Source organism: Phacochoerus africanus, chromosome 2 (assembly GCF_016906955.1).
Source record: "Phacochoerus africanus isolate WHEZ1 chromosome 2, ROS_Pafr_v1, whole genome shotgun sequence".
NCBI classification, from domain to species: Eukaryota; Metazoa; Chordata; class Mammalia; order Artiodactyla; family Suidae; genus Phacochoerus; species Phacochoerus africanus.
In genome coordinates this window covers 101,073,916-101,097,703 of record NC_062545.1, presented here as the reverse complement: position 1 = coordinate 101,097,703, position 23,788 = coordinate 101,073,916, and the positions used below count along the sequence as shown (strand labels likewise).

Below are 23,788 nucleotides of genomic sequence, written 5' to 3'. Positions count from 1 at the left end.
AAAAGCAGACACCGCAAGTGGCTGTAACTCTCCAATAAGGACATTAGAAGAATTAAAAGCAGTTTTTTGTATGTCATATGATGATAATAAATTTCTTTTTTATTATTTTTTGGCCACTCCTGTGGAATGCGGAAGTTCCCCTGGCTGGGGATTAAACCTGTGCCACAGAACTGACAATACTGGATCCTTAATGCTCTAAATTTCTTTTTTAGATGAAGTCAATCACTGAACCTTGACAATTCTTTAAGAAGGTCTCTTGCAACCTTCTTAGAATACATACATTCAAAGCCTCTTGTGTCCGTTAAGATTAGCTTTGGCTCTGAGTAGCATAAAAACACTAGCTTAAATGTGTTATTAGTTTGTTTCTCATGTAAAAGAAGTCCAAAGGTAGACAGTTCAGGGCTAGTATGGTGGCTCCACTGTCATTAAGGATCCAGACTCTTTTCTAGCTTCTAACTCTGTCACCCTCGGGTGTGGCCCTTGACTTCTGGGTCCAGATGGTAATTATGTCATACACTCAGATAAATGGTCTGGCACTCACAGACAAGAGTCACTCACAAGACAGTTCTGGACTAGACATAGATAAATTGAAATCATCATTGTATAGAGGAAGACTGATGGGGGATGCCTGTGATTTTATGGTTCTAGTGGGCACAGTAGAAGACATGCCCTTTAGTAAGTCTCCCCATCAGGCATTGGCTTGTTTTCTGGCCTTTTTTGCTTCCTTCCGTACTCCAGATTTGTTGAGCTGCTGTCACTTTCTTGAATGGGCCCTGCCTGTTTTCCTAATCCTAGGCCTACATACATGCCTTTTTCTTTACTTTGAACATTTTCTGAACTCCACACCCAACCTGGACCATCTTTCAGGTCTTACTTATATTTAGGGCATGACCTCTGGAAAACTTTCACTGAGTTTTGAGTAGTTGCCATATTATAATTTCATGTTGCTTTATCTATATCTCTTACTCAACTGTAAATAAATTCCATCTTTTGCAATTTTAACCTTGGCTCATAGCATTGTACTGGCTACAGAGTGGGCACTCAGGAAATATTGACAGAGTCCTTGTCCTTATGTAACCAGTGTGATGTAGCTTGGGTATTGCTAGTTTGTTTTTTCAAGCCTGCACTATTCTTTGATATTTGCACATTGAGTTGTTTATATGAATCAGTGACTGTGCAGTAGTAAAGCACATTCTCTCCAATCTATTTAAAAGTTAATATTTTTACTTAAAAGTAATCCTTGCCAACTATTAGAAAAGATAATGAATTATTTATAATAATATAAAAAATTCAGTAGTACCCTACCTTAGTTATCCTTTTCAGCTCGTTCCCAGATATAATCTCTTTTATTTATTTGTTTTGGCCCTACCCATGGCAAATGGAGTTCCTGGGCCAGGGATTGAATCAGAGTCGCAGCTGTGATCTATGTCACAGCTAGGGCAGTGCTGGATCCTTTTAACCCATTGTGCCGGGCTGGGGGTCAAACTTGAGCTGCTGCAGAGACAACGCTGGATCCTTAACCCGCTGGGCCACAGCAGGAACTCCCAGAGATAACCTCTTTTAACTGTGTTTATAAATAATGTCTAAATGTCTATTTTCCACATTGCTGTGGCTGTGGGGTAGGCTGGCAGTTGCAGCTTGGATTCCATCCCTAGTCTGGGAACTTCCATATGCCATAGGTTGAGTCCTAAAAAAGAAAAAAAAAAAAAAAAGGCTATTTTGTGACTTACCAGGTTTAAGTAATACTTACTGTCTCCTATTATGGTAGATAAGGTCTTCCTCCTCCTCCCTCTCTCCCAGTCCTTCCAATACAGATACTTAAGAATTCTTAGTTCGTTTAGTGTTCAGTTTGCATTATTATCATGACTGCATAAATATAACTGCTGAACTGAGTAGTTTACCTTGTTTCCCTGCCCCTCAATGCTATTGCTTATTTTTCCATGAATATATTGCTGATTTTTACCAAATACTTTGAAAGACCTGTGGGGATTGGAACCCAGGAAACTGATGCAAGATGTTACCCTGGCTACTGCTGTTACTGTGAGCAGTGAGTTGGGTTTTTTGTTTGTTTGTTTGTTTTGTTTTTCCCCTTGTCTATGTCTCAGAGGCTTTATTGTCTTTGTTACTGCACAGGTAAAGTACAATCTCAGACCTTCACAGTTCCCAGCTTGATAGTGTCTTGACCTAACTTTGTTTTGTTTGGGACTCTTATTACTAATCTATTAAGACCTTCTAAATGATCTTATTTTCTGTCTCTTGTCTTCCATCTCTTTGTCTTCTTGCTCTTTATTACGGGATTTTCCTTGACCTTGTCTTCTCTCTGTTGAATTTTTATTTTAAAAATTTTAAAAATTTTTTATTTATTTTTCTTGCTTTTTAGGCCACACCCACGGTATATGGAGGTTCCCAGGCTAGGGGTCTAATCGGAGCTACAGCTCCTGGCCTGCCCCACAGCCACAGCAGTGCAGGATCTGAGCCCCATCCGAGACCTACACTACAGCTTACAGCAATACAGGATCCCCCACCCACTGAGTGAGGCCAGTGGCCGAACCCATGTCTTCATGGATACTAGTCAGATTCATTTCTGCTGTGCCACAATGGGAACTCCTGTTGAGTTTTTAAATCAGTTTTAAATTTGAAGTGTCTTTTCTTGTTCTTTAATTATTTCCTTTTTTATGATATCTTGTTCTTAGTTCATGGAAATTTTTTGTATTGATGAAATTAAAAATATAATACTAATAATGGTTGAGAATTTTTTTTGTAATAAAGGTTTGCTAATGGGAAGAATGAAATCGCTTTTTTGGAGAAGGGATAGCATTTTACTTAATTGGAGTTTAAAGTTGCTGTTCTCTATCATTAAAATTAATTACACATGTTCATATTGAATGCTGATTTCTATTGAGATTTTATGTATTTCATATTTGAATATATCTTTTTGCTCAGTTAACTATTGCCAAATACTGGTAACGGTCTGTGAACATATGGTTTTTAAATTTTTAAAATTTTTATTAAGGTATAGTTGATTTGAATGCTCTGCTCTGAACATATGGTTTTCATGGAGCGTATTTATTGCTTGGACAGCATCTGTAGACTTCTGTTAGATTCATTTCTTGGTATTTACCTTTTAGCAAATCCTTTACTAACTGATCACTTCTAATTGGGGGTTATGTAGAAGCTTCTTGTCCCAAGCTAAATGATTTTTGAAGTGTAGATAGTATTTTTATACTTGCATTGAGGTCTGAAAAATGCTGCTGGAATTGTAGTTTGACTTTGGGAAATATATCTACTACATACTTGTATGGGACTGTAAATCTCAAGTCTTATTTTGATATTTAACAGCTATGGAAGTGTATAAAGCAGCTTGACATTGCCTGTGATTCATCGTCAGTTGTTCTTGAGATTACCTCCATATAGGTTTTACACATAAGTACTGTTGGCCTTCTAATTTTTGGTTGAATTCCTTGTGAAATCTTATCAAATCTGCAGCGAATAGTAATTTCCAAAGCCACTCAGTGCTCAGTGTTCAATAATAGTGATTGATGGGGTTTGTTCAGAAAGATTTCAGTCTCAACCCTGAGCTTGAAAAATTTCAATAAAACCATACCGTTGCTAAGCCATTGTATTGTGTGGTAGGATGAATCAGGGTATTCAACTTTTATTTCTGGGAAAAATTTTATGGAACTGACAGTTAAGTTCATAACTGTTGACACTACGGGTTCAATAACACATAATAGATTCAAATATTTTATGTAGAGTACCTGCTGATTGATAGTTCAAAGAATAATGAACAGGCTTTTATTTAAAAGTGTTTTCACAAGGTTTGTAAGCTAGTCCAGCGAAACTTTTTTTCTGCTTCACACTTGTTTTTTTTTACCAACATCTATTGTTATACATCTTAGCAAATTCTGCTTCAAGTTGTACTGAGTTAATATTTTCTCAGCTGTTTTGGAAAACATTCATGGCTATGATTGTTTTGTACAGACTGTTCTTTGAGCAGCTATTTTCACTGAAAGACAAATCTTAAAGATGTTTTATTTTTTATGGACACATTTCTTTTCTGTAATCAAACAATTTAACTCATGATTGGTAAGTGGTTTTTCTTGCTTGGTTAACAAATGAGCCATTTCGAATCTTACTGGTTGCAGCCTCATTTTCACTTTTTATTTTTTGGAGGACAGTTTGCTTGTGATGAAATACCTTGTTTGAAATTTTTTTGTCTTTTTTTGTCTTTTTAGGGGTGCACCTGCGGTATATGGAGGTTCCCAGGCTAGGGGTCTAATTGGAGCTGTATCTGCTGGCCTATGCCACAGCCACAGCAACGCCATATCCAGGCCGCCTCTGCGACCTACACCACAGCTCACAGCAATGCTGGATCCTTAACCCACTGAGCGAGGCCAGGGATTGAACCTGCAACCTCATGGTTCCTAATCGGATTCGTTAACCACTGAGCCACAGCGGGGGCTGCCTTGCTTTAAATTTCTAATTTTCCTGATTGTTGCTTTCATGAGTTGGGAGTGAGTGCTGTGAATGGGACATGTCAGGTTATTACCTTAGTTATATTCTTCTTACACAGGTGTGATGTTATTACATGATAAACATAATGCTTTGACATCTAATTAGACTTAAAAAAAATCTACACTGAAAAAAATCATGGACATGGAGTACAGACTTGTGGTTGAAGGGGAAGGGGGAGGGAGTGGGATGGACTGGGAATTTGGGGTTAATAGATGCAAACTGTTGCCTTTGGAGTGGATAAGCAATGAGATCCTGCTGTATAGCACTGGGAACTTTATCTAGTCACTTATGATGGAGCATGATAATATGAGGAAAAGGAATGTGTATGTGTGACTGGGTCACTTTGCTGTACAGTAGAAAAGTGAATAAAAAAAAAAAACACAGAAAAATCTACACTCCACTGTGACTTGAAAGTGTGACATCGGGACCTTTCATTGTGGCTCTGTGCACCAAGAACCCGACATAGTGTCTGAGGAGGTGGGTTTGATCCCTGGCCTCCCTTACTGAGTTAAGGATCTGGTGTTGCTGCAGGCTGCAGTTTAGGTCACAGATGAGGCTCATATCCCATGTTGTGGTGGCTGTGGCATAGGCCTCAGCTGCAGCTCCATTTCAGCTACTAGCCTAGGAACTTCTATACGCTTCAGGTGCAGCCATAAAAAAGAAAAAAAATATGTGACGTCAGAGTCTACTTTCTTTCTGTTTGGATGTGAGAGATACACTGGTAATTAAAAATGTCAAAGTATGGCAGTATGCATGGCACTTGAAATGCTCTCTGGTCACATGTGTCATTGATTTGTAGTCACTAAGTAGCAGTATAAAGGGATGAGTGCACCACATATAGTCTCTGTAGTAACTACTCAACTTTGCTGTTGTATCATGAAAGCAGCTTTAGAATATGTAAATAAATGAGTGAGACTGTGTTCTAATAAAATTTTGTGAACACTGAAATTTCAATTTCATATAATTTTCGCGTGATTTTTTTTTTTTTTCAACCACTCGAAACGTAAAAAATCATTCCTCATGCAGCAGGCTGGATTTAGCCCTTGGGTCATAATTTGCTAATCCATCATCTAGGCAGGGAAAGTAATAGCAGTACCACCTCATTGGTTGTGGTGAGGATTCAATGAGTCCATGTGTGTCAAGCACTTAGAATAGTATCTGGGACATAGTAGGTCCCACATAAATGTTTGCACTTATTGTTTTTATTATCTCTTCTAGAATATTAGTTTAAAATTTTTTCTTAGAATCATCTGTTTTCTGATTAATTTGTTTTTTCCTTTATTTCATATTGGAGGTTTTTCTCACAAGCCTAATAATTTTTGGTGGGCTATTCTTAAGATTGAGACTCCCAACATTGATTGGAAGCTCTCTGTGTGAGTGGATTTTGATGAGTAGTGGGCATTGCTCTAGGTAACCAGCCAGAATTTTATTTATTTTTTTAGGGCTGCACCTGCAGCATATGGAAATTCCTGGGCTATGGGTCAAATCGTAGCTGCAGTTGCTGTCCTGCCTCACAGCCACAGCAACTCGGGATCTGAGCTGTGTCTGCGACCTACACCACAGCTCAGGGCAATGCCGGACCTTAACCCACTGAACAAGGCCAGTGATCGAACCTGCAACCTCATGGATACTAGTTGGGTTTGTTTCCACTGAGCCACAACGGGAAATTCTAATTTTTATTTTTTATGTTTTTGGTCACACCCAAGGTGTGTGGAAGTTCCCGTTCCAGGGATTGAACCTGTGCCACAGCTGTAACTAGAGCCAGAGAAATTTCAACAGCAGATCCTTAACCCACTGAGCCATGAGGGAACATCATACCAGCTTTTTAAATGAGAGGAGTCTATCTTTTCCCTGGGTCCTCCTTCAGTTTCTCTTGAGAAACATCCTCAATCTTTTGCCTTGGAAGCTGGGAAACCCACTGGGTAACTGTGTAGCAATCAGCCTCTAACTTCATTCCCCTGGTTTTCATCCTCATTACCCTTTCCAAACTTGGCTTCGGAGTCCAGAGTCTCTCCAGTCAGATTTCTCCAGAGAGCACGCACATGGTCTCCTCCTGTGGGGAGAGACTCACGGACTTGAGCCCCACTCCTTGCCCATCTTCTGTGGTGCTTTTCTCCAGCTCTTTTACCTCCCAGGGTTTCCTGGGGTGGATTGGCTTCCTTCTTGTTAGCATCTCCTTTGGCAGGCATTTGCGTTGGGGGCTTCCTCAGCTCTGCCAGTTCAGTTACTACCCCTATCATCTTTCCATTGTTCACACCTCCTCTGATCCTATACTTGTGGGCTTATCTCTTTTTATTTTCATCACTCTCATATCACTGGAGTGGAATATGGAACTGTACTTACTTAATATAGCACTTGGAACATAGTAACCTTTTAGAGAATGTTCTATTACTTGATGGACTAATGGCACCTGTAGTGTTTAACATGACTTTTGGCCAGTGATTGTTGCCCCCTCTTCTCTGGACTCTTGTTTCAGTGATGAGGTTTCACTTTTTTTTCTTTTTTTTTTTTAGGGCTGCACCATCTGCATATGGAGATTCCCAGGCTAGGGGTCTGATCAGAGCTACAGCTGCCAGCCTACACCACAGCCACAGCAACACAGGATCTGAGCTGCATCTGTGACCTACACTGTAGCTCACAGCAACACCGGATCCTTAACCTACTGAGTGAGGCCAGGGATCGAACCTGCAACCTCATGGTTCCTAGTCGGATATGTTTCCACTGCGCCAAGACGGGAACTCCCGAGGTTTTACCTTAAGGTCTGTTGAGTCCAAATGAATATGTGCATGTGTACACACATATATATGCATTCAGGTGATTCTGAAACATAGTTCATAGTTTATGGATTCTCAGCCTAAGGTGGGAAAAAGTGCACTAGAGTGTTATTTGCATGTTTGTAGGGTATCAGGATAGAATTTGGATATCATGGATTTTTAGATCCACTCATGGTTACTTTCCAGCTAAGACTTATTAAATCAGGAGACAGCACACATAAAAAAGGAGATTTACTTTTATTTATGTCTCAGATATTTCACAAATTAAATACAAAATATTGAGTACATCATTTCTTGTTCAAAGTGTTAGCACTCATGATAGTAAAATTGATTTGAGGAAATAACTGATCCGAAAAGTTAAATAGCAGTATTATAAGGGTCAGCGAAATAAGGCATTATTAGAAGATTACATAAATTCCAAATGAGTGGTGGAGATAGACTTCTAGGATTATAGAGAAAAAAGAGCTCTCATGCTGTGCTTAGTGACTAGGGTTCAAGGTGCTATGGGACAGGTGTGGTGGCGGAAGGCAGGTGTGAATGGCAGGAGCAGAGCAGCGGATGCTAGGAGTGGATGCTAGGTGTTGAGAAGTCGGTTCACCTTACTTTGTTATGGCACTTATTTGCACATTGAGGTTCACAGACTACTTTTGTCAAAATCACTGAGTGCGTTTTAGAAAATGTAGATGCTTGGGCTCTACCCTGACATTCTGAACCTTTGAGGCCTAGGCATTTGCATTTTTAGTCGCATGCTCCTCAGGTGGTGTTTTTAATGAGCCTGTAAGAGAGCTGGTTTGGAGGACGATTGAAAATAATGTCAGAAAGTGAGCTTTCAGACTGGAGGTTTTTTTTTTTTTTTTTAAGTATAGTTGATTATATATATATATATACATATATATAAAACATATATGTAAGTAAATATAACAACAGACTGTGGAGAGTCCTGCATGTGGGTATTTGGCTTTTCAGGTAATGAAGAATCGTTGAATAATTTTGAGCTGGTGAGTGAAATGATGGAAGTGGTAATTACTAATATTAAAAATAGTTTATGATGTGTAGACTGGCAGCTGCAGCTCTGATTCGACTTCTAGCCTGGGATCTTCTATAATCGGGGGGGGGAGCCCTAAAAAGGAAAAAAAGAAAATTATATTTGACTTTTTATTTGGCTAAGCATACTCTGAGCCAGGTCTTTTACTGAGTGCTTTGCTTGTGTCATCTTGCTTCATCCTCAGGCAATCTTAAGAGTTGTAAGTAACATCTTTTTTTTTTGGTCATGCAGTGCAGTTTGATAAGCGGTTAAAAATGGAGATTCAGACTGACTCTATACAGACTTCGAGGGGTCTGTGTCACATTAGAACCTTTGGTCTTAATTTCAATGTTGGTCTGAATTTCCTGTTTTTTTTTTAAAGGATTACTGTAGTGAGTGTGCAAAGTGAATGGAAGTGGAGAGATTGGAAGCAAAGAAATCAGGATGCTTTTGTTCTGAGACGTGAGATTATAGAAGCCTGGTCTAGCATGGAGGCAGCAGGACTAAAGAGAGATGGGTTTGAAAGATGTTAGAACTGTGGTTATTGTAGAAGAACCTATCAGACTTGTTGAGGTCATTGGAGAGTCACCCCCGTGAAGCAATAAAGACCAGGAACTCTGGAATTAGATTGCATGGGTTCAGATTCTGGCTTTGCTGACTTACTGTCTCTGGGACCTCAGGTATTTGGTAAGTTCCTTAACCTGTCTATGCCTTAGTTTCCTCATCGGTAAAATGATAAAATTGTGCCTGCCTTGTAGAGTTGTTAATGGGGACTAAATGAATCAGTAAATGTGAAGCACTTAGACCGTGTAAGTAAATGGGTTACTAGTGCCATTGTATAGGTGGTCTCCTCTTCCCTAGATGCTCCTGTATATTTCCACAGCTTCTTGTAATAACTCCACTGAGCTTCTTATATGTGCAATGGTAATTTATTGACATGTTTGTCTCTCCCACTAGGCTTTGAGTTCATTAATGGCAGGGACCTGATTTTATTCATTTTTGCATTTTCAGTACCCATTGTTACAGCAAGCAGTCATTTACTGTTTATAGTAAGTGTGTAAGAGGCATGTGTGGAATGATTCCTGGGTATGTGAGTGAGATAAATTGAGCCAAGAATGCTGATAAAATTGATAGGAAGAGGAATAGTGACTTTTCGAAGGGTTGCTTATTTGGGGGGACAAATGTTACATTCTATTTTAAAATTTAAGGTGACAGCAAGACATCAAATTGAATGTTCAACAAGTAAAGATTTATGTTTGGGTTTTGACTGAGAAGTTAAGACAAAATATTAGTTCTGGAGTCACTCTTAAAGAGTTTAAAGCACAAGCCAGAAGTACATTCCAATCCTTCCTGAAGGAGGGAGGGTAAAGAGAGAATACGTTTATTTAAGATTTTTTTTTTTTTTTTTACTTTAAATCACAGCATGTCTATGGTTTAAAAAAAAATTAAGCATAGTATAGAAGGTCATAAAGTGAGAAGTCCCTTCCCTCCAGATTTCCAGTCCCATTCTTCCAAGGTAACTAGTCTTGGGCCGTTATGTTTCCTTCCAGAATTTGTCCAGGCATATATAAGAATTTACGTGTTTATTGCAACTAATGGGTTCTGTGTCTTTTTGTTTTTACTCGAGGTATTTAGGATATCTTTTTACGTATTAACATGTGACATCTGTGTTATTCTTCAGCGGCTACATTGTATTCCATCATAACCTTATTCCATGCTATAGTTAATCCCCAAGTGATGATCATTTAGGTTATTTTGTGTATTTTCTATTCTAAAGAATGATTAAAATCTGTATGTTTAGAACTTCTCAATTTGTATGAGTTTACCCATGAAATTTTTTTTTTTTTTTTTTTTTTGCGAGGCAGTGAATGTTTAGTGAGGCAATGCTTATTTAAAGAGAGAAGATAGGTGTGCAGAAAGCACAGGCACAGACAGGCTGGGGGGGTGGGGCAGGGTGGAGAGGGAGAGAGAAAGAGACAGACACAAAGGGCAAGAGAGGAAGAGAGCCCATAAGATAAATTTTTAAAAAGCAAAAATTTTGGCACAGAGAGTATGTTCACTTAAAGTTTTGACAGACATTGCCAGATACGACACTGCTATTTAGATTTTTTTTTTTTTAAAACCTTTACTAACCTGATGGGTAAAAATGATACATTATTGTTTCACTTAGCGTATTTTATTCCTCATTTAATACTGAAGATCTTTTCATAGATTTATTAACAATAGGACCTTGGCTATTTTCATAAGTTTTTTTTTTTTTTTTTTGAGTAATTTCTCTTCAGCAGTGTTCTGTAGGTTAGTTAGGGATAAGGAGGAAATGTAAAGCCTGATTCATGCCTCTCAGGGATAATCTAGGGGGCTAGGTCATATATATTACAGAAGCATAACATTTCAAGATAGTTTTTACATCACAGGAACTTTAGGGGAGTAGTGAGGTGAGGGGAGACTGGTTTGGGAGGGAGGATAGAATTCGTTTTACACATGTTAAGATGGAGTTACTGACTAAATTGCATTAAAGATAGGTCTTTTGAAAGGTTTTCTGCTAAAAACATCATTTTGCATGCTGCTTATTTCTAGTATAGATTTATGTAAGGAGCTTTGTCATCCACACAGTTACACACACACACACACGCACGTGCGTGCACACTCTGTGTATATACATATATACACATATATACATATATACACATACATACACATACATACATATACATATATATACACATATACATATATACATATATATACACACACACACACACACATATATATATATATATACACCCTTAAGATGAAAAAAAATGTCTTAAGTGTTTTAGGCATATGGTATTCCTTTCAGAGGTTGGGACTAGGAAAGATTTGAAAGTAATATCATGGAAGCCACTAGTGAAACCAGGAGGGAGGCTCAGTTACTAATACATTGAAAGAAGAGCTGAAAGCCAAGGAAGACTTGTGAGGCACAGTGAGAGAGAAGAGCAGAAGGAGGTGATTGGATAGTGGGTTTTTCAAGTTCCATTGTGTTCTGGTTTTCATTGGTAAGAGCCTTGGGACTTCCAGATACATGGGCATGCACATGATGTGTGTGTGTGTGTGTGTGTGTGTATGTTTGGAGTCCTTGGCATGAATCAAATGCAGCAGAGATGCCATTGAGTCTTGGGTTTTCTGCTCTGCTTTCTGTGGGGGTTGGGAGCAGGTGGAGCTTTCTGGCAAGAGTACCTCCCGTGGTCTTTGCTTGGCTGATCGTGTGCCTCCTTGGCATTGCAGCTGCCTCAGGCGATGCCCGCCCTCTCTGTTCTCAGCAGATAGTACCTTGTTGCCGCCTAGGGGAGTAAGGGCAAGGGTGAGTGGGCAGGGTGTCCTAGCCAGGCCTGTTGCTCCTGGCCTCTGGCCCTTTGCTGGCCGTCTGCCTCTGGCCTGGGGTTGCTGTTCCTACTCCCGATGCCCTTGATGGAAGGCTCTGGCACCTGCCCTGGATGTCATTTCCCTTTTCTGTCCATCTCTAGCTGTTTTACATTTTATTGGGATTCCTCACAGCTTCTGGTTTCTTTTGAATTTTTGAGCATGGTGTGTAATGATTGACCAACATTGTTTTGCATTATTTCCAGGGTTTGGTGAGGAAAAGAGGGAAAGGAGGCACTGCATTTTGTGCTCAGTTGGCTGTCTTGGTTTTCCTTGTTAGTTTTTTGTTCAATCTCTTCTTTTACCTTACAGGGTTTATTCATACTTTAGAAAGGTTTCATATTGATCCTGGATCAAGAAGTTACTTTGATAGTTTGGTCTAGCCTACCAGCTTTGACAGGAAAATTTCCTATAAATCGATAGAAAATATGCAAAGGATATGAACAGGGTAATAGCCTTATTCACAGCAAAAGAAATGAAATGCAAATTAAAATCATCTTGAAAACAATTTTCACCTTTCGGCTGGCAAAGATCAAAAAGTTTGATTAAACTGCGGTGACTGTGAAGTGGAAAAACAGGCATTGCCAAAGGGAAGGGAAGTTGGCGACCTCTAAAGGCAGCTAGGCAGTGTGGGGGAGGGAAAATAATCTTCCCTCTCTCCTTCTGAGTTCTTAGCTGAAGCCCTTGTGATAAAAGATCATCAGGAGAAAAGCAGAAGTTATTAGCATTCCTCATGTATACATGGGAGACAGCTAGAGAAAAATGAGTAACTCCCAAGGTGGCTTAGAATTCAGGTCTAAATACTATCTTAATAGGGAAAGGGAGGGGTGTAGGCCTCTAAAGGGAGTGTAAATGGTTTTTAGGAAAGGCGAAGAGGCCTTAGAAGAATAGATGAGAGAGAGATAGTTGGTGACAAAGTTTGTCTCAGCGTCCGGTCACCTTCTTACTCTCCTGTGCTAAGAGTCATTCTTCCCTGGTTGATGAAACTGATTATGATTGGAGTTCCTTTTGGAGAATCTGTCCTTAGGTAAGGAGGGTTCAGAAAAGGCCTCACCTTGCAGTTGCTGTTTTTCAAGTGCCTGCAGCTCAAAATAAACTGCCAAAGTGGCATATTTTGAGGTGGCATGTTCTGCTGCCTTTTAGCAGTATCTACCAAAATTAGAAATGCACATCATCTTTGTCCCAGCAATTCTGTTTCTCTGGATTTATTGTACCTATATACTGATACATGCGTGAAATATTTTATATACCAGATACTTATTGGAGAATGATTTGTAATAAACTACTTAAATGTCTCATCAATATGGCATTTATGGAGTTAAAAACTGGAATGTGATAGAGTTGTAAAAATAAGTACTTTATGAAAAGATATGTAACGATTTCTAATATATATTAACTGGGTAAAGTAAAGAGGCATATATAATGTGTTATGGTGTGTGTAAAAAGGAGAAAATATGTTTGTCTATACATAGAAAATCTGTGAAATGATCCTAAGAGACTAGTAATATTTTCTTTTTTTTTTTTGTCTTTTTGCCATTTCTTGGGCCGCTCCCACGGCATATGGAGGTTCCCAGGCTAGGGGTCTAATCGGAGCTGTAGCCACTGGCCTACACCAGAGCCACAGCAATGTGGGATCCGAGCTGCGTCTGCAACCTACACCACAGCTCATGGCAACGCCGGATCGTTAACCCACTGAGCAAGGGCAGGGATCGAACCCACAACCTCATGGTTCCTAGTCGGATTCGTTAACCACTGCGCCACGATGGGAACTCCTAGTAATATTTTCTGAGTCGAGAAACTAGGTGGTTAGGAAAAGGGATGGAAGAGAGACTTTTTACTATATAATCTTGGAACCCTTTGTATTTTGTACCATATACATTATAGGGTTGAAAAAATAAAATACAAATAAAAAATCAGGTCTGACTTAAATTTTCAGTAATGGCCTCTATGATGATATTTTCATTGTTGCCTTTTCTAGGAGAGGTGGGATGGAATTATGTTCTTTTGAAAATTCAGCATCCATGGACCTGATTAAATCCCCACAGAAATTTTTTTTTCTTCTTAGGGCCGTACCTGCGGCATATGGAAGTTCCTGGGCTAGGGGTTGAATCAGAGCTTTAGCTGCTCGCCTACACCACAGCTACAGCAATGCCAGATCTGAGCTGAGTCTGTGACCTACACCACAACTTGCAGCAATGCCAGATCTTTAACCCACTGAGCAAGGCCAGGGATCGTATCTACATCCTCACGGATACTAGTTGGGTTTGTAACCTGCTGAGCTACAACGGGAACTCCCAGTAAATTTTTAATTGATTGCTTTTCAGATACTACAAGAAAAGTAAAATATGGTCTATTTAATTGAGAACAAATTGCTCTGTTTCTCATTTCTTTTTATCTGATTTTTAATCCTGTTAATTTTAATATAGCAAAGAGAAGGGAAATTGAGTCCATGGCAGAGCCAAGGGAGCCCATAACTAAAGTACTTACTGCCAGTAAACCAGTACTTGCTCAGCTAACCATTTTGATCCACACTTAGGTGTTTATGCAATAAACTGTTGTTAGGCTCACAGTGCTAACTCTTAATTAGCGTGAGTCCCCAGATAAATAGAGAGGACCTGATAAACAAGTTGTGGAGTTCTTTTTTTTTTTTTTTTTGTCTTTCCTTCAGCTGCGCCTGCAGCATATGGAAGTTCCCAAGCTAGTTGAATCGGAGCTGCAGCTGTTTGCCTATGCCGCAGTCACAGCAGCACCAGATCCTTAACCCACTGAGTGAGGTCAGGGATTGAACCCGCAACCTCATGGATACTAATTGGGTTCGTTATTGCTGAGCCACAGAGGGAACTCCTGGAGTTCTTTCTTGTTTGTTAAAAAAATTCATTGAGGTATATTCAAGAGTTGCAGACAGTTTGGAAGGTTTGATAGGAAATAGTGCCTTTAAGTAGGTGGTAGAGGGCAAAATCTGCTGTATATTCTCTGGAGTTATGAAGTTAATGTGGAATCCCCAAAGGACCATGACTTATTTTGTTTTTGTTGAATAAGTTCAGTTTTGAATAAGATACGAGAGAAAGAATTTATTTGGGGAAACTAAATGAAAGAGCATTCCAGGACACCAGGTAAAATAAATGTGATATCCCAGTATCTCACGTGATAATATAGGTGAATAAGTAATTTAATATGTAAAAGTAAACTTAGTGGTTCTGATGGAAAATATCCGTTAGTCTGATTTGTTGGCACTTTTTTTTGGATATGTATGATTTTTGGATTTGATTTTTTAATTAAAAATTTTTTATTTTGAAATAATTATAGACTCATAAGTTGCAGTAATAGTACAGAGAGGAGTTCCCGTCGTGGCGCAGTGGTTAACGAATCCGACTAGGAACCATGAGGTTGCGGGTTCGATCCCTGCCCTTGCTCGGTGGGTTAACGGTCCGGCGTTGCCGTGAGCTGTGGTGTAGGTTGCAGATGCGGCTCGGATCCCACATTGCTGTGGCTCTGGTGTAGGCCAGTGGCTACAGCTCCGATTCAACCCCTAGCGGGAACCTCCATATGCCAAGGGAGCGGCCCAAGAAATGGCAAAAAGACAAAAAAAAAAAAGAAATAGTACAGAGAAGTCCCATGTACCTTTCACCCAGCTTCTTCCAAGATTTAGATAACTATTGTACACTAATAAAACTAGGAAACCAATATTGACTAAACAAAATAGACTATAGGCTGTATTTGGATTTCTCCACTTTTTACATGCACTCATTTACTTTTGTGCATATAGTTCTATGAAATTTTATCACATGTATAGGTTCACTTCACCACCACCACAATCAGGATTCAGAACTTTTCAGGCCCCAGAAGTGAAATTTCGTTGTCAACCCTGCGTGCCACACACACCCTGGCAACCATGGGTCTGTTCTTTATCACTACAGTTTTGTCGTCTTGAGTGTTACATAAATGGAGTCATGGTATTAATCTTTTTTGTTTGTTTGCCAAAACTCCTTTTTATTTTTTTTTTTGTCTTTTAGGGCTGCACCTGTGGCATATGGATGTTCCCAGGCTAGGGGTCGAATTGGAGCGGTACCTGCCAGCCCACACCACAACTCCAGCAACACAAAACGCCTTTTTAATAAAGAGTTTCAAATATTCAGAAAAGTAGAGAAATTAGTATAAGGAACACCATTTACTTCATCCATCCAGAAATAATAATTGTTAATAGTTTTCCATGTTTGCTTTGTTTCTGTTTTGTCCTGAATCATTTGAGAGTAAGTTGTGGACATGTCAACGTGTTTCTTTGTTCCTAAATGTGTAAGCACACATCATCCAAGAATCAGGTCATTTTCCTACTCACTTATATTATCATTATGTCATCTGTGTCCATAATATCTCCTATTTAGTCCATATCAAGTTTCCCTAATAGCCTCAAGATTGGATCTCAAGATTGAGTGGGTTTCTTATAGTGTTGTGTTTTGTTTTTTCTTTTTCAAATCTGGGTTTGTTCAGGATTTGCATTTGACATTTGGTTGTTGTATCCCTTTAGTCTCAGTTTAGAACAGCTCCCCCCACATACATACTTTAATTTTCATGATACTGACTTTTTTTTTTTTTTTGTCCTTTTAGGGCTGTCCCCACAGCATATGGAGGTTCCCAGGCTAGAGGTCAAATTGGAGCTATGGCTGCTGGCCTACACCACAGCCACAGCAATGCGGGATCTGAGCCGCATCTTCGACCTATACCACAGCTCACCGCAACGCCAGATCCTTAACCCACTGAGCGAGGCCAGGGATTGAACCCGCAACCTCATGGTTCCTAGTTGGATTCGTTGCCGCTGCGCCATGACAGGAACTCCTGATACTGACTTTTTCATGAACCCAGGGCAGTGGTTCTTTACAGTGTCCTGTATTCTGCATTTGTCTGAATAGTTCTTCATGGGGGTCCTCTGATTTGCTTCTCTATCCCCAGCTTATCCTTTTGGGTACTCAAAGCATTTTATGATTTCTCTCCCTTCAATTTAAGATGTGTTTTGTGGCCCAGAATGTGGTTTATCTTGGTGAGCTTGAGAAGAATTGTATTCTGCTGCAGTTGGATGAAGTAGCTGTAGATATCTGTTGTATCCAGTTGATTGATGGTGGTGTTGACATCAGCTATATCCTTACTGATTTTCAGCCTACTAGTTCTGACCGTTTCTGATAGTGGAGTGTTCAAGTCTCCAGCTGTTATAATGAATTCATCTTTTTCTCCTTTTAGTTTTATTGGCTGTTGCTTCATATATTTTGATACTCTTTTGTTAGGTGGATACACGTTAAAGACTGTTATGTTTTCTTGGAAAATTGACTCTTTTGTCATTATATAATGCCCCCCTCTTTTTGTCTTTTTAGGGCTGTACCCACCATGTATGGAGGTTCCCAGACTAGGGGTCAATTCATAGCTATAGCTGCTGGCCTACACCACAGCCATAGCAACTCGAGATTCCACCTGTGTCTGTGACCTACATGACAGCTCATGGCAATGCTGGATCCTTAACCCACTGAGCGAGGCCAGGAATCAAACCTGTGTCCTCAGGGATGCTAGTCAGATGCGTTTTTGCTGAGCCATGACACGAACTCCCTGTAATGCCCTTCTTTATCCCTGACTACATGATCTTTTTTGAACAATTTTTGTTTTTCCCAAAGTACATAGTTAAAAAAATCATTTACTCTATGGTCTATATAACTGTTTTTTATTCCTTCCATATTCTACAGTATTTTAACATTTCCTAGAATAGGATCAGAGACATCAGGTGACCTGTCATCCCTGTGTTTTCTTCCTGAGGAGGTCACTGGGCCATGTTGACCCTTGTCCCAGTTGCTCTACAGCTGCTGGCCTGTGACTTCTCCTTAACACTAGGTTGTATTGAATCCTGTTTTCTGAATTTTCCAGGTCTTCATTTTCCTTGGTTTATTCCCTTATATTGAAAGAGTGCATCTTCTAGTAGCTTTAAATGGATGCGTGGGAGATTTTTCGAGACTTGGCAAATCTAAAAATGTCTTTCTTTTACCTTCATATGTAACTGGTAGCTTACCTATCTATAGAATTCTAGTTAAATTATTTTTTCTTAGTATTTTAAAGGCTTTGCTTCCCTATCTAGTTTCCAGTGTTGCTGAGAGATTAACCATTTTTTCTTTTAAAAAATTAATATATGACAGGAATGGAGGATAATGAAACAAAACCCCATGTGTCTGCTGTCCATTTTCAGCAAATCTGAACATTTGCCACGTGTGCTTCATCTGTTTCTATTCCTTCCCTTTTCTGTTTATGAGAGTATTTATCGATACTCCTGAAGCCTCCTGTCTCTCTCCTGATAGCATTATATGAAAGCATTCTTCTGAATTTGCTGTGTATTTTTCCCATGGATGTTTTAATACTTGTACTAGCATGGATATATCCACAGTGTTGTTTGCATATTTTAAAATTGTATAAGTGAAATCATACCATGTCTCGTTTGGCAGCTTTCTTTTATTTATTTATTCATTTATTAATTTTTTATTTTTAAATTTTTTTTTCTTTTTAGGGCTGCACCCACAGCATATGGAGGTTCCCAGACTAGGGTTCGAATTGGAGCTACAGCAACGCAGGATCTGAGCCGCGTCTGCGACCTACACTACGGTTCACGGCAATGCTGGATCCTTAACCCACTGAGTGAGGCCAGGGATCGAACCCACAACCTCATGGTTCCTAGTTGGATTCATTTCCACTGTGCCATGACGGGACCTCCTGTAGCTTTCTTTTAAAAAAGTATTTTTGAGATATGTCCATGTTGGCAGTTGTAGCTCTCATTAATTCATTTTCACTGGTGAGTTGTATCCCATTGTCAAGATATTAAAAATTTTACTTCTTAATTTTTATTTATTTATTTTTGCTTTTTAGGGCTGCAACCGCGGCATATGGAGGTTCCCAGGTTAGGGGTAGAATCAGAGCTGTTGCTGCTGGCCTATACCACAGCTACAGCAATGAGGGATCCGAGCCACATCTGCAACCTACACCACAGTTCATGGCAATACCGGATCCTTAACCCACTGAGCAAGGCCAGCGATCGAACCTGCAACCTCATGATTCCTCGTCCAGTTCATTAACCACTGAGCCACGATGGGAACTCCCAGTCTGTATTTCTTAGAACCATTGTTTTAGTTGTTAAAAGAGCTTCATTTTCAGACTCTTTGTTAGTAACCTATGATTGTTATCAATTTTCTTTGAGACATTTTCTTGGTTAGAGGTATGCCCATTCTAAGATATCCAGGTACAGATTCATATTTTGTATTTTTGTTGGTTAAGGCAATTTTGTATCTGATGTCTACTACAAAATAAAGAGAGGTGTGATTTTCTTAATAAGTTTGGAGTTTCTTATATTTAGGTCAAGGTCAAGAAAAGTAGGATGATTATTTTGAACACATTTGAAATTTCTTTTCATTCTTTATAGGCTGTCTTGTGGAAATGAAGGTTTAAGGACAAGTTGTCTATCAGATTAGAAGATGGGATCGAACAGCAGCAGAATCGGTGATCTTCCTAAAAATGAGTACTTAAAAAAATTATCAGGCACAGAATCTGTCTCTGAGAATGACCCATTCTGGAATCAGCTTCTGTCATTTTCTTTCCCTGCACCAACTAGCAGGTAAGAGGTTACTTGGAGATTGAAAATTTGTCTAGAGGGCCACACAAACTTGTGTGATATGCTGATTCTTTAAAAAAATTTTTTACTTTAATGTTCTGTCTGTCCATCCATTTGTTGTACATATACCAGTAGAAAATCCAGAAGTATGAAAAGGAGGAAATAAGTTTTCTCTTTCCTTTCCCCCACTCTACTACCTTCCTTCCCCAGAGATAATTCCTGATGGTAGTTTCTTTTGAATCTTTCTAGAGATAGTACACCCATATATCTCATGTAATTTTACAGAATTGGTTAAACACAAATTGTAGCATACTACACATATCTTGCTGTTTTTCTTTTGTACTTGCTGTCCCTTGCTTTTTCCTACCACAGTTAAGTAAAACAAATGTACATGCATATATGCAACTGCCTTATTCTTTTAAATGACTGCAGAATCCATAGATTATATTAAATCAGTTTTTTATTGGTGGAGACTTAGATTGTTTCCAGTCTTTTGTTATAACGGATAATGCTGCATACATAATTTCTCATGCATATAAATATACTTCTAGTATAAATTCCTCGAAGTAGAATTTTGCTGGGTCAAAGCATAGTACATTTGTAATTTTGGTTAATGCTGCCATGGAAGTGCTAAACTGTGCTCCGTGGAAGTTGTACCAATTTATACTCCATTGAAATTGTACCAATTTATACTCCTACCAGCAGTATATGAGAAGGTCTGTTTCCTTACACCTTTGTCAGTTTGCTGCTGCATTTTTAGACTCTTGGGCCTTTGTCAGTTTGATAGGAGAAAGCTAGTATCTCTCTCTCTCTCTTTTTTTTTTTTCAGTTTTAGGGCTGCACCTGCAGCATTTGGAGGTTCCCAGGCTAGGGGTCAAATCAGAGCTGTGTTCGCTGGCCTACACCACAGCCACAGCAGCACAGGATCTGAGCTGCATATGAGACCTACACCACAGCTCACAGGAACACCAGATCCTTAACCCACTGAGCGAGGCCAGGGATTGAACCCGCAACCTCAAGGATCCTAGTTGGGTTTGTTAACTGCTGAGCCACAAAAGGAACTCCAAGTATCTCACTTTTAACTCTTTCTTATGAACCCTGACAAATATTACACAGTGTCTAGAATATTGAATTCCCATTATTCATTATCTAGATTTTAAACATTTTAAATTTATTTTTCACAGCTTTATTGTGGTAGGCTGAATAATGACCCCTAAAAGTATCTGAATTCCCATTATTCATTATCTAGATTTTAAACATTTTTGTTTATTTTTAATAGCTTTATTGTGATAGGCTGAGTAATGACCCCTAAAAGTATCTGTGTCCTAGTCCCTGGAGTCTGAATATGTTGTGCTGTAGCACGTATCAGTATTGCATTCCTTTTTTATTTCTGAATGAAATTCCTTCGTATGCTTATACCATATTTTGTTTATCCATTCATTAAAGAATAGCCGTTTGGATTCTTTCCATATATACTTCATCCATTTTTTAAAGTAAATTAAAATATGGACATTTTCTTTTATAACAGTAATACCATTATCACACCTTACAAAATGAGCAATAATTCCTCCTACCCAATACATTTTTATTTATTTTTATTTTTTTGCTTTTTAGGACTACACCCTCAGCATATGGAAGTTCCTGGGCTAGGGGTCAAATTGGAACTGCAGCTGCTTGCCTATGCCACAGCCACAGCAATGTCAGATCTGAGCCACATCTGTGACCTATATCACAGCTCTCAGCAATGCTGGATCCCTGACCCACTGAGTGAGGCCAGGGATTGAACCCATAGCTCATGGACACTAGTTGGATTCATTTCCGCTGCATTGTAGTGGGAGCTCCCTACCCAGTCCATTTTTAAATTTTCCTAGTTGTTTTATAGTTTGTTTGTTACAGTTAGGAACTAAATGAGGTGTATATATTGCATTTGGTAGTTAACATTTCTTAAATGTCTTTATCTTGAATAGAGGTATGTACTCTCCACTGCTGCCACTATTTTTCCTCTTATGCCATTACTTTTTTTTAAGAACTTGAAGTATAGTTGTTTTAATACTTTATTTTAACAAAATGGGTCAATTTTTCTGTAGAATGTTCCACTTTCTCTATTTCTATATCTACCTGATTTCTTTTTTTTAAAATGATTTTTATATTTTCCATTATAGTTGGTTTACAGTGTTCTGTCACTGATTGCTTTTCATATGTTGTTTTTTAATTTACTGTATTTTCTGTAAACTGAACATCATATTTAAAAGTGTGATAAAATTCGGATTAAACATTTTTGGTAAAGGTAATGCTAGGTACCCTATATTGTATTTCATTAGGATACAGAAAATGTGTGGTTTTATATCAGTTATCATTCTAAGATTGATCAGAGGTTCGAGTGTATTTTAGCATTCATTGATGATTTTGGTCTAAATCACCTATTTCGTAAGAGATTACAAAATGGTAATATTTCTAATTTGGTTATTTCTTATATATTTGTTAACTGGAATTCTTCTGTAAAGAAGAGCTTTCATGAATTAGGTTATATAAAAATAGTTTTGACTACATTATCAATATGGGTAAACATCTTAATTCTTTTTCTCTACCAATTTTTAGTAATGAAAATGTATAATGGTTACAAATAAGTCTGTACTTACCCTCTCCCTAGACCCCAGGGTTGGAAGAGCTGTCTGTCTTTTGAGCATGAAATATATATGTGCATAGTTGTCCTTAACAATCAAGGTTGTGTTTATTTTTATATGTTTAAGGATTAAGGATTATTGGTATTTTCTTTTTGTGAATTTTTTATGTATTTTGGCAATAAATTTTAATTTTTTATTTTTGGATGTCTTTGGGTTGGGCCTTACAAGGTTGACTTAGTTTGCGGTTTTTGTGATAGCCTGGATTAATTGTATATTTTGGGAAATGGCTACATATACTGCTTCTGACATCCTTGGAAAATTAAAGGTGGCTGTAGATTGGTGGGAGAGACCAAACTGGAGATGAGTTACAGCATCAGCACTTCCTGAAACCATTTCCTTAGTCCCAAGGAATTGTCATTGATAATCACTGCTCATGTTGTAGTAGTAAGACTTAGAGAAAAAAAAGCATTATGAAGAGAACATTATTGTCTCAAATAAATTTTCCCTTCACTGTGTAAACTGTAATACAATCTATATGTGCTCTTCTGAAACACATTAAAGAAGACTTAACTAAATAGAGGTGTAGGAGATCCCATTGTGGCTCAGCAGTAACAAACCTGACTAGTATCCATGAAGACGTGGGTTCAATCTCTGGCCCTGCTCAGTGGGTTAAGGGTCTGGTGTTGGTGTGTGCTGCAGTGTAGTTTGCAGGTGTGGCTCAGATCTGGCATTGCTGTGGCGGTGGTATAGGCTGACAGCTACAGCTCCAATTCGACCCCTAGCCTGGGAACTTCCATATGCTGCAGGTGCAGCCCTAAAAAGACAAAAAATAAAATAAAATTAAAAAATGGAGGTGTATACTGTGCTCACTGATTTAAGAAAACTATTGTAAAAGGGTCAGTTCTTTCCAAATTGACCTATAGATGGAAGGCAATTCCAGTTAAAATTTCAACAGCTTTTTGGGGGAGGTGGAGTAAGGAGATCTTGATAAGCTCATTCTAAAATTTGAATGGGAAAGAAAAAAAGTAATAATAGCTAAAGTGCTCTGAAGGAGAGGATTGTGTGTGTGTGTACTCTTATGTAGAGTTGGCACTTCGAAGCTTTAGGAAGAGCATGAACTTCTCAAATAATGATGGGAATAATTCGTTCGCCATTTTTGGTCTATTTCTTAACCTTCTAAGTTTTTCATACTTGTGCTGGTGCCTTGCAGTTTGAATTATTATGTCTTTGTAGTTTTATTTTGCTGATTACTGATTTTTTTCTCAAAGATCCTTTGCTGTTCTCATGTGTTTATTCTTTTTGATGTCATTTCTTTTTCTTAATTCATCCTGGCTTATAGAGAAAACTATTAAAGAATCTTAGTGTAAAAAGCTGTAAAGTAAGTAAACTTTATATTGTAGATCTGAGAGAGGCTATTCAGAATATTCAGAGAAGTTTTGTTTGTGGTGTCACATATGCTTTTGGCACTTCTGTCACTTTGTTGAGACTGCTCCCCTCCTCCCCAGCAACTCAGTGCTGGTTTTTGATGTGTGACCTGAAGAACCTTGACATCAAGTGGGCATTGAGATAGAAGGTGCCACCTTATTGACAGGGATAGGATGACCTAGTTTATGAATTATTCAAGACTAAGATAAATATCTGTAGGGAAAGACTAAAAATCCAGACATTTCTGAGATTGCTCACTCCTAGAATTCCTTGAATCCCATATGTGCTATCTTTAAGTGCAGCCAAAAATTGATGTCTGCCAATTTTTTTAGAAGCACAAAGTCCTTTAAGACTTATCTAATTCTTCCTTACTATAAACTGTTTTTGGCACCACAGT

General features: G+C 38.7%; 1 protein-coding gene across 3 annotated transcripts in view; it reads left to right on the top strand.

The window, feature by feature from the left end:
• The window catches only part of DYM (dymeclin), a 387,283-nt gene that overhangs the window by 4,729 nt on the left and 358,766 nt on the right, over positions 1-23,788 (top strand). For all 3 annotated transcript variants that reach the window (XM_047764400.1, XM_047764416.1, XM_047764407.1), the window contains exon 2: positions 19,154-19,345. In XM_047764400.1, coding sequence (XP_047620356.1) covers positions 19,206-19,345 — 140 coding nt within the window. In that variant the 5' untranslated portion in view covers positions 19,154-19,205. The remainder of the gene's footprint in view (positions 1-19,153; positions 19,346-23,788) is intronic.